The 11,432-nt window shown below is 36.1% G+C and overlaps 1 protein-coding gene across 1 annotated transcript in view; it reads right to left on the bottom strand.

The window, feature by feature from the left end:
* Positions 1–5,079: 5,079 nt before the first annotated feature.
* The window catches only part of ADAMTS19 (ADAM metallopeptidase with thrombospondin type 1 motif 19), a 228,433-nt gene continuing 222,080 nt past the window's right edge, over positions 5,080–11,432 (bottom strand). The window contains exons 22-23 of the mRNA XM_049091890.1: positions 7,919–8,096; positions 5,080–6,397 (exon numbers count right to left, since the gene is read on the bottom strand). Of these exons, the coding sequence (XP_048947847.1) occupies positions 6,246–6,397; positions 7,919–8,096 (330 nt within the window). The 3' untranslated portion in view covers positions 5,080–6,245. The remainder of the gene's footprint in view (positions 6,398–7,918; positions 8,097–11,432) is intronic.

Below are 11,432 nucleotides of genomic sequence, written 5' to 3'. Positions count from 1 at the left end.
AGTGTAACTCAAAAAATATTGGTTCAGCGTTTTTATCTCTTTATTGTCGTAACTTCAATCTAGAGTGACGATGGTTATAAATAAATATAAAGAGTTCTAACTGCAGGGAAATCTGGTGGAAATGTGCATATCTGGGGCTTCTCGACCCTTAGTATTCAGGTAATCATTTGGTCTTTTTCTTTATGACAAATATTTATGAAAGTATAATTTCCCCTTGGAATTTGACCCAGAATTACTGTGTTTTGAAACATGAGAATCATAAAAATAGACTTACATATGGTTCACAAGGCAAAACTGTCTACATATTAATTAACCTTATTTCACTTCTTTTCCTCTCCTCATTCTCTCTCTCCTATTTTTCCTTTTTTCTGCCCCATTTCCCTTCCTTACTCCCTCCCTCTCTGGTTTGTACCAATAACCAAGTGAAATATCTCTAAGTCTTTCCAGCTGAAAAGCCTGTACAATGTCCAGATGAGCAATTGGGGTTCATCAAATTATTTGAGTTTGAAAATTACTTGGACAGTTCTGATTATGAAGAATGCCTGTGACTAGCTTACAAGTCTTTTTTATTTTTTTTTTTGGCTATTGTAAAAACATACTCAACATTGGTGAACAAAGGAGGTGATTAGGATAACTAAATGCACAGAAATTGGAGAGTGGCATCCAATTAAATTGTGTTCTTGGGCAAATTATTGAATCCCTCTAAGCTTGTTCCCTCACCTATAATGCGAAGAAAAAAATAGTACCTTATAAGGTTGCTGTGAGGTTTTACAGGTACAGTTGTTAACAGAATGGTTAGCATATATTAAATGTTTAAAATGGGTTCATTGTTATTTTGAGTAGATAAGAATATATTTTTATTTCAGCTGTCTCTGATAGTAAGCGAACTGCCAAAAAAAGAGTTAAAAGCCACACTGCCATCTTTAATTAAAAGGCAAACTACATTTCCCAGAATCTCTTTATTTGTGTGATTCTGGGTTAGAACTGGCAAAAAGAGAGCCCCCTGGATGGCTCAGGGGTTGGGCTCTGCTTTCAGCTCAGGGTGTGATCCTGGAGCTTAGGGATGGAGTCCCACATCGGGCTCCCTGAGGGGAGCCTGCTTCTCCCTCTGCCTCTACCTCTGCCTCTCTCATGAATAAATAAATAAAATCTTAAAAATAAAAGAGCTGGCGAAAAGAGGAATGTTATTGAGATTTGGACAGCAAAATGGAAATAGCACCCATTAATCTGAAAGTCTTCTTGCAATCAGGTGCAGTGAGAGACAGAGTCACAGGTGCTTGGCAGGTTCCAGACTGCCTTTGCACTCTTGAGCTCTGTGTCCATTTATTCTTTCTGACTGCTTGTCCTGTTGACCAACAGCAAATTCAAATCTACTACAGGCTACTTGGCTGTGTAGTAGAGGAAGGAAAAGGAGGAAGCTACACAGAGGCAACAGCATCCCGTAGAGCTCTTAACAAATTATCCCTTCTTACCTGGCTGCTCTGATTGGTCGGTGACTCCTCTGATTCTCTAACTCTTCTTATGGACCTTCACTTTCTCAGCTCTTCCTGCTGTTGTGTGAATTCAAATCTGGTGAATGATAAACATGGGTTTTAAATTCACAGTTCAAAAAAAAAAAATTTCACAGTTCAAGGTCTAAGTTGGGAACCAAAAAGCTTCCATGACTATCTTCAAATAAAACCGTTTAAACTGTACTGCTGATGTTTTGCCATCTGTAATGTCTTCTAAATCCATATGCAGGATCATGTCCTAGAAGATCCAAAGGGACCAGTAGAAAGTGTGACATGTGAGGTGTCATACATGCCAAAGGAATCTCAAGATTTCACCAGTTCACATGAACTTAAACCCAGTGTATATGTACGGGAATATTTCTTAATGGTTTTATATTAGGGCAGAGGAAATACAATGTTGTATCAGCCTATGCTTTCGATATGGGTTCAGTGAGTGGATATTCTGGATTTAAAGTGTTATTTCATGTAACCAACAGTAATTCTAACAATGTCTCTGAAAACTCAACCCAATGGTGGTCTATACTGAATAAAAATGATGCCAAAACTTCCTTATTATAATGTGGTAAAGTATACAAATATTTAGGGAGATTGGCTTTAATATGATAGATGCTCATCCACCTGTTAAATATGTCCCCTAACAGGCTCCCGAAGGCATTTCCTTTACCAAGGCTTTGAACTCCCTTCACATCAGCAAAGGCTGTATTGGAATCCTTAAAGAACTTCGTAGTGGCTCTTCTCTGAAAGTCTGGAATAAGGAAATGCTACCACAGAACTGGACTTCTTAAATTTAATGAGGATGATGGAATTCCATAAGGGCAGGAAGAAAGGGCTGCATTTCAATGCCAGAGACCAGATGGGAATGGTTACCATAAAGGGCAGCAGAACCAAAGGGGTAAAGAGAATGGTTTGACCTGCAAAGATTTTGGCTAATTGATGATTGAGTCCCTATAACTGAAATAGGCATTCTACTGAAGTCTCACTTGATTTGTATAAGTATGAAATCTCTGGACTTTGTGAAAAGAGGTCTGATTTGGATCACCACATGAAGACATTACATTTCCTTGATCAATTTCTCTATGGGCACAGATTCACTGATTCAGACTTCTTCAATGAAGGGGAGGCTGGATCATTTTAAGGAAGGATCCTGCTATACTGTCCAATTTAATACTACAAATTTATCTTCAAGTTTTCCCTGATGGGCACAATGTACTTACTGATTCTCAACTAATACTATTCCTGGTGACCCCAAATTGCTCATGTAGCTCCAATGTCAGGGAAAGAGCTTACGGAAGTCAGATAATTGAATCAAGTTTTGGTTTACATCTCTCTCATAAGGAATTCAAAAGTCACTGACCACCCCACCCCCATATTTATTTTTCTATTCTGGGAAGTATATTTGGAATAGAAATTCTTAGAAACTAGCAGAACCCCTGTTTACCTTGTTAGCGCTAAGATCTGTATAGAATGAGGGCTTTTAAGATGATAATGGCAGTGGAAGCCCCTAGAACTGCCTCTACATACCACAACTGGAAAGAAAACCAATACTGCATTTTTGGAGGGATTTCAGAATTACCTCTATCATTAAGGATTTGTAGGAAACAAAAATGGTAAGGCCCTACCACCCAACACTAGTAACAGACTGAATATTCAAAATAAAAGAAAAAAACATGGCATTGTTCCGTTAGGCCATCTGTTTCAGGGTGATGGCAAACACGGTAATATCAGAAATTTACCTGAGTATGACAGCCCACTGTTTCATTTTATTTGCTGTACTGAGTTCCCTGTATAGAAACAATAGCATATGGAATTCCACAATAGTGAATGAGGTATTTGGTAGGTTCGCAGACGAAATTTTGGCAGAAACTTTGGAGTCTGGGAAGGCAAATCCACATTCAGGGTAGGTGGCTCTTTCTGTGAGAACAAGACTATTTTGTGACACAGGTGATCTGATGCAAGCATCCTGCAATCAAGGTGGTGGGCAGGTCCTCCCATAGAATGGTGCCATAGCAGAAAATAGTACCTTGTCTACTATTGTTAGGTTGAGCTCTTAGTAGCTAGTCTGGACTTGGTGAGGGGATATTCATGTTGCCAAACCTGTGCATAATCTCCATTCCTGCCTGGGCTCATTGGGCAACAATGAGGGTGGCTGAGGAAAGAGAATGACAAGAAGACCTTGTCATCTTCTCCACTTGATGATTGATACCTTTCTTAGGAGGGTGCTTTTTGGGGGGAAGCCATGGGATATACATATATAAGTAATATATCAAGACGGTCGATCCACATACCTTCTCCTCAGAACTCCCTCATCACCACTTTTTAAATCCCATTCCTTCCAAGTCCCTGCCAATCCAGCCACCACCTCAATTGCAGTGGGATTACATTAGAACACTTCTATCACAAAACAGGCTGTCATTTGTTCTCACAAAAATGGCCACTTACCCTGAATATGGATTTGCCTCCCCAGCTTGCACAGTTTTTCCCACAGTATCATCCATTAATTTACCAAATGCCTCATTTACTGCTATGGTATTCCATATAATGTTTGTTTCTGTTTAGGGAACTCATGTTACAGCAAATAAAATGTGGTACAGGCCTCATGCTCCTGTAAATCACTGATATATGCTCTCCATCACCCTGAAGCAGAATGATACAATATCTCTTTTCTTTTTTTTTTTTTTAAGATTTTTATTTATTTATTCACGAGAGACACAGAGAGCAAGCAGAGACACAGGCTGGGGGGAGAAGCAGGCTTCCTACAGGGAACCTGATACAGGACTCGATCCTACGACTTGGGTCACACACTGAGCCAAAGGCAGATGCTCAACCACTGAGCCACCCAGGCATCCCTCTTTTTTTTTTTTTCTTCAATATTCAGTTCTAGGACCAGTTGGGTACAAACATTCTAAAGATATTGTAGATGGTCTGATTCATCTATAAATACATGGTGATATTTCTACCTCGATTCATGGATTTAGGAATCAAGGGACATAATTGAGAGTGTCTCCTCTTACTAAGTAATTTTTCCCTATCTCATGAGCCTACTCTCACTTAAGATGTGTTGATACTGGTTAATTTTAGGTCTCAGCACTCAAGTGAAAGGATATACAGAAGTAAGGGGCCATCTAGAAACCAAATGCCCCTCATATTAAAATGAAGGTAAAACACATCAATGAGGGAAGTGTCACAAACTGCCCAGATGCTGAGGTTTTACACTACGAATCTATGATGTTAGCCTGCACACTTTCTGGGGAAAAGAGAAGACCCCGGGGTTAGAGACAAAGGACTTTATTACTCACAGCAAGAGCTGGAACAGAGAATCAGCATTTTCTTGCACCAGTTTCCTAAGCCCAAAGGGCCCCAGAGTGACACGAGGAGTGTACATGTAGGGACTTGTGTCACAGGACAGGGACCCCCATTTTCGGGCCAGGAACCTGTTGATGAGAAGTCAGCGTGTCTGCCCTTTGCTCCACCATCTTTATCTCCCAAGGCTGTTCATTACACAAGCATTCCTTAGGAGACGCTCCCAAACAAAAGCAGACGTGCCAAGATGTTCAGAGAAGTGAGAGACTTATGAAGAACTGCCTCCCAATAGGAAGCTTCACATATTTTATTGAAAAAAATCTAAGAAATCATGTGAATCATGTACAACATTTTCTCACAAGAAAACATTTAAGCTGTTTTTTTTTAACGTTTCACAGAATTGTAAAACTGTTTAGTTTTCAAAAGGAAAAAGAAACACAATGAAACTACCACAGTATTATAAGTTTTTTGTTTTTTCTTGTTTCTAGGGAAAAGGCTGAAAAATATTTGGTAAATTTTCTCATCATGATTTGTGAGGCTAAGAACTATACTCTTTTATAAATCTGCTAAAAAGATACAAGGAAATGGATGGATCACTGCTTTCTTTGTTCAAAATATTTTAAAAAGCTAAAATCTAATGACAACATGTTAAAATAATACATATTTTTGTAGGATGTTACCATTTCTATAATGGTTTCTCTACACTATATCAACAGTGCAATGGTGATTCAGTGTAAATCATTACAGTGTTTCATTGTTACAATACTTGTGTTCAAGTACATGTTCATGAACATGATCAAAGTCTCTATTTTGACTTTTCCATTATTAAAATAAGGTTATACTTACAGTAGAATTTTTCCTATGGATATCTCTAAATCTGAACCAAATTCATAATACATTCTCTAAAAACCTGTTCAACACTATGAGGTTTGTTATGTTTACACATTTCCTGTAGGTTACAGGAAATGGGCTAATTCTGCATTAGGACACCAAAAACCAAAAATGATTTCTCTCCATATCTAATTAACTATGACACTAAGTTAGTTTACATTCTGGATAACTCAATGGTATTGGCAGGGAGAGAATAGCACCTTAGAGACAGCCCTAACTTAAAAAAAAAAAAAATTTTTTTTTTTTTTTTTTTTTTTTAGAGCCTAATAATCTTCTTTTTTCTCTTTTTTCCCTTTTTATTTTTATTCTGGAAACTGGATCGAACTTATTCATATAAAATTATTTATGAAGCCATATAGTATAGATCAAAATGTTTGTATATCCAAAACAAACACCATATTGGATGTTTGGCAGGCACAAAAATAAATTAATTTGATTAAATTATATGTAATCTGATAATATTTGGTCTGAAAAACATGCTAGTGTGTGTGTTTATAAATAATGTAACTGCAAAGAGCTGTAAGCCAGCCAGCCTGCTAGAGGTCAACTCTTCTGCTGTAGCTTTTGGGCATAGAAGTCCCTGCATGTCTCACAGCAGCGCTGATACCACCGCATGTCCTGACACAGGTTCTTCTCTCGTATCACTCGGCAGTACACAGGCCACTGATCTCCCAGGCACTTGAAAGTCAGCGCAGCTGTGAAGCAGAAATAAGGGAGCTCAATACATGTAGATATCCTGGGCGTCAGAAGTAGAAACAAAGAGTAATCATTTAATTAGGAGGATTTTGAACATTCACTTTGACTCATTTATACTGCCTTCTAGAATTTAAGAGATAAAGACACACCCTATGATAAAGTAATAAAATGAATGAATAATAGTCTTACTTATGAGCTCTTTTAGACTCATTAAAGCTAGATTTCCCAAATGAAGTAAGTTGTAATACAGATGGCTTTCAATGTTCAATTTATGGCTTTCATTTAAGCTTCTTTTGGATTTTGGGTTGAGAAGATTAAAAAGAAAAAAAGACTATGTTCATTATATCCATCTTAATGGGAACACAAATTAATTAAGTATTGTTATGGATGAAATAACAAAACAAATATGCTCATATTTATTTCATATTCCTTATTTCTTAGAGAGCAGACATATCTAGGTGGGCTACCTGGGGATCTTGATTTCATACATCTTTAAAATCAAAGCTAATTATCAAAAGTGACTGAAATTTACAATATTCAAGTATGCAGAATCTTTATTTTGCTCCTATTCTAAGATGACTCATTATTTTACTTTTTAAAACCTCAGGTTTTCCACTGTGCTTGTATGCTTGGGGATATACCTTCAAGAAATAATCCATAGAGAAAATGAAATTTTAATTAAAATTTTCTTTTAATTAATTATTTTCTGCCTCATGATACTTCAAGAAGGACTCCAACTAATTGCTAGAGAAACAGATTATGTTGTTTTGAATACGTGGATTTAGGGCATCTGCTCTAGAATTGCTTAACTTTTTGTCTTAACTATATTCTTAATTCCACTTGAACTGATTATTTCCTAGAAATGTTAATTATTTGGCTTGAAAAAGAGGATTTTTGTATTTTCCTGAAGAACCGAACTTTTCCATTTGATTGAATCTTATGCTCAAAAAATATCTAAGATGATTTAATATCTTTCATTTTGACAATATTGTTCTGTATGATTAAACTGTCACCCTGTAGACTGTACACACAGATTAAAAGTGAAGGGTTTGCACATAAATTAACCCATACTTCTTGAAAACCATTTTTACTCTATGGGTCTCCAAAGGATAATTTGTACGCAGGATCAAAAGGAAGCCTACTAACAATGGAGAGATCTAAGATATATACCACAACCTTACCTTTCCAGAGACATTACCTCAATCGACACCTCTGCCATGAAACTGGTCAGCACCCAAAATATGGTTACATTCTTTAACCCTTTATAAGATGACCTTGAGAGCTGTGGCACTGTTATTTCCAGGGCCAGGCTCTGAGTAGACAGCTTCAGGAATCCTAAGTGTTTAGTCTTTAGGATTTTTTTTTTTTTTTACCCCTCACCATCTGGACCAAACTATAGTTAAATATATCCAGTTTGGTCAGAACCAAACTAACTCATACAGATTAATAACTAACCAAAACAGAAGAAGCCACGAGCATTTCTATGTTTCTCAAAACTATCCCCTTTATGGTTTGCTTACCCAGCCTGGGTGATGTTATGGTATTTACATTAATCTTCTCATTGCAGGGTTGAAGGTGGCATGGTCTGTATGCTGCAGGTTTTTCTGAAGAAAAACACTCATTTCCATGTCTTCCTGTGATCTTATGCATGCACTGGATAACCCGGGACTGCATTCCTTTACCACAGGTAATTGAGCACTGGGGAGATACAAGATGTGTTAAAATTCCTTGTTGCTTTTTCCTTTTTCTACATTGTAAGCCACCTTCCTTATCTCTTCCTTAAAATTTAACATGAGTCACAACATCCAGAGTTGATGCAAAATATGGGTCAGAAATGTTGATACTTACAACTTGGGCATGCAGCTCTTCAGAACTTCTGGCTGACCTAAGACACAGTTTGGGTCATAAAGGACATAAGGGAGTAAAGAAAGATAAAGAAAGGTGGAAATACTGAGTAAGAGATACCAGTGATGTACTTGGGTGGACAGTGCTTAAAGTTCTATTATCTAGTTTACAACAAATTCATTATTTTTTTTAAAGATTTTATTTATTTATTTGTAAGTGAGTGTGAGAGAGCATGAGCAGGGGGAGGGGCAGAGGAGAGGGAGAACTATATCAACTCCAAAGGACAGGAACAGATCAAAGTAATACATTATTTTTCAGGACTGTAAAAAATGAAAGTAACTATAGACACATGATGACTCAAAATACATAATTTTAGCAGATAATAGCTTTCATAAAAATTTGAAAACATTTAAGAGAAAAAGATGTTAGTTGCCTTCCTCATACAAATTAAGTTTTATAATAATCTGGGAAAAACCCAGAAATGAAAATACTACCCAGGAAATAATGGAAGTTTTATAATTCATTTAACAAAACAGAATCATCTCTGCCTTTGAAACTAATGGAATAAGATTTATCACAAAATTAGAAACTAATGGAATAAGATTTATCACAAAATTAATTTTTTTATTTAAAAAAATTTAAAAATAGTCTAATAGCCTTAGGATCTAATTTTCATTAGCATTCTGTAGTAATAAAAACATCAGCCTCTTATTAGTAATTATCTTCTTTATAAGACATTTTTGTAAAAATTTTATTGCATATAGGTGAAAAATGAACAGATATTTTATATGAAACAACTGAAATCACAAGGTATCTTCCAAACAAGTTCTTACTTTCTTATAGAGGATACTACTAAACAATTGGGTATTTCTTCAAATCATTTTACTATGATTAAAGACAGATAGAGGTTAAAAAGAAAAAGCCAAAATAATTCTGGCCATGAAATGAGGAGACTGGGCTCTAATATTGTCTCTTGCAACTAATTTCCCTGGAACTTATTTTTTCTTTTCGTTAAGCAAGGCACTGCAGTAGATTATAACTATACTTTCAGGTTTAAATTACTATGAAAGTAAAAATTTCCAATAACTTATTATTAAAAATTACTGTAGTCTGGCAATTTTTAAGTGGTGAAGCTTCATAACAGGAAAAACTATAATTTCATCATCTAATTATTCAGTGTGCCAGCCAACAATGGTATGACACAGGTTCTGTCAAGATTATAGTTTGCTTAAATGTCTCAGAATATTTAATCATTTATTGAATTCTCAAGTATTTATTGATCACCCACTATGTTCAGGATCCCATGCAGATAATAAAGACAACAATAATTGTTAATATGATGGTACATTTATTAGTAATCTTTATTAACAAAATACTAAAACATAGAAAACAAGGAGACTCAGAAACAGATCACAAACCACTGTGGAAGTTGGACAGTCTCATCCACTTTTAGCCAAGTGCTTAATATGTAATTAATTAGTATATTTTCCAATTGTTTAGTATTTTAAATAATGAGTTGACCTACAGAATGACAGTTTGCTGCTTTAGGATCAAAGGAAACTGATACTACTACCTCCAGAAACTTTTACTTCATACAATACTAACACTAGTTAGCACTCAGTATTTATTCTATGTCAGGCACTGTGTTAGGTCATAATTATTTTGGTATCTCACATGAAGCCCATGAGTACTATTTTTATCCCTTTTACATAGATAAGATAGAGGCTCAAATAGGTGAAACAAATTGCCCAAATCTTTATAGTTAAGAAGTAGTGGAATTGGAATTTGAACTCAAATACACTAAATTCAGAAATTGGATGCCTAAGCATTACTTGATTCTAGAACATTGCTAATGCTTCTCTCTATGTTAATAATCAGAAATCTTTTCTTGTCTTTATCCTGCCAAATGGATTTCTAATCCTTGTTACCTTACTATTAACTTAAATATTAGTGAAATTAGGGCCTTTTTGTTTCGTTTTGCTATAACCCAGGTTATAAGATAGGAGGTAAACTTTTTTGCCTTAAGGACAATTCACATGCAGGATTTGTCTTGAGATAGGGTGAGCATATAATTTACCACCCAAATCAGAGCACTGGTGAAATAAGTGGTTAAAGTAATGATTCCTATACATTGGACAGTATGGGTAATCTGGAACATAGAGTCACCTCGTCTAAAGACATTTTACTGGTATGTCTACGTATTAGATGAACACGAATGAATGGACACAGGAAAGAGCTATTATATTTCAGGCATTATCTAATATGCTTGTATACAGAATGTTTTGGTTAAACTTTATTTTTTTTAAAAGATTTTATTTTTATTTATTTATTAATGAGAGACACAGAGAGAGAGAGAGAGAGAGAGAGGCAGAGACACAGGCAGAGGGAGAAGCAGGCTCCCTGTGGGAAGCCCGACGTGGAACTCGATCCTGGGTCACCAGGATCAGGCCCTGGGCCGAAGGTGGCGCTAAACTGCTGAGTTTAACTTTAAACTGTCCTTGGTTAAACTTTAAAAAGTGAAAAGAGTGAGGCTGTCCTTGGTTAAACTTTAAAAAGTGAAAAGAGTGAGGCTCATAGAGATTATTTCATTCATTCATTCATTCAATAAATGTTTACTGAAGTCCACAATGTGCCAAACGCTGTTTTGGATATTGGATATGACAGTACACAAAACAGACAAAGACACATGCCCTCAGGGAATTTACATTCTAATAGGAGGGAGCAGGAAAATAAAGATTTAAATTTCATTGCACATTACATATTGACTGGTGGTCTGGAAAAACTAAGGCGGGGAATGGGGAGCTTGGAAACATCTGGGGTGAAGGACTCTGTAATTCAAATGAGATGATCAGAGAGAACTCAAGGATAGAGTGACAAAGACTTGTTCCACAAAAAGGAGAGACAAACATCAGATGCAAGTCTTTTCATTCCAAATATGATGTTCTTTCCACTGTGTTTCTATAGATCTCAGATTAATTTCAATGTTTTTTTCTTTCTCTCTCTCTCCTCCCCTTCCTTCCTTCCCTCCCTCAGTCTTTTTATCTAATACATTTTAAATCTTGCCCTTCACAGAAGTATCAAGTAAATTTAAAATGTATTTGAAACAAGGCAGCACACTCTACACTTGCACTCAAGGTCAAAACACTAAAATGCCAACATTAATTGGCTAGAAACTGGTAAAGAACACAG

The sequence above is a fragment of the Canis lupus genome, chromosome 11, assembly GCF_003254725.2.
Source record: "Canis lupus dingo isolate Sandy chromosome 11, ASM325472v2, whole genome shotgun sequence".
Classification (NCBI taxonomy): domain Eukaryota; kingdom Metazoa; phylum Chordata; class Mammalia; order Carnivora; family Canidae; genus Canis; species Canis lupus.
This window is presented reverse-complemented; position numbering and strand designations above follow the sequence as displayed.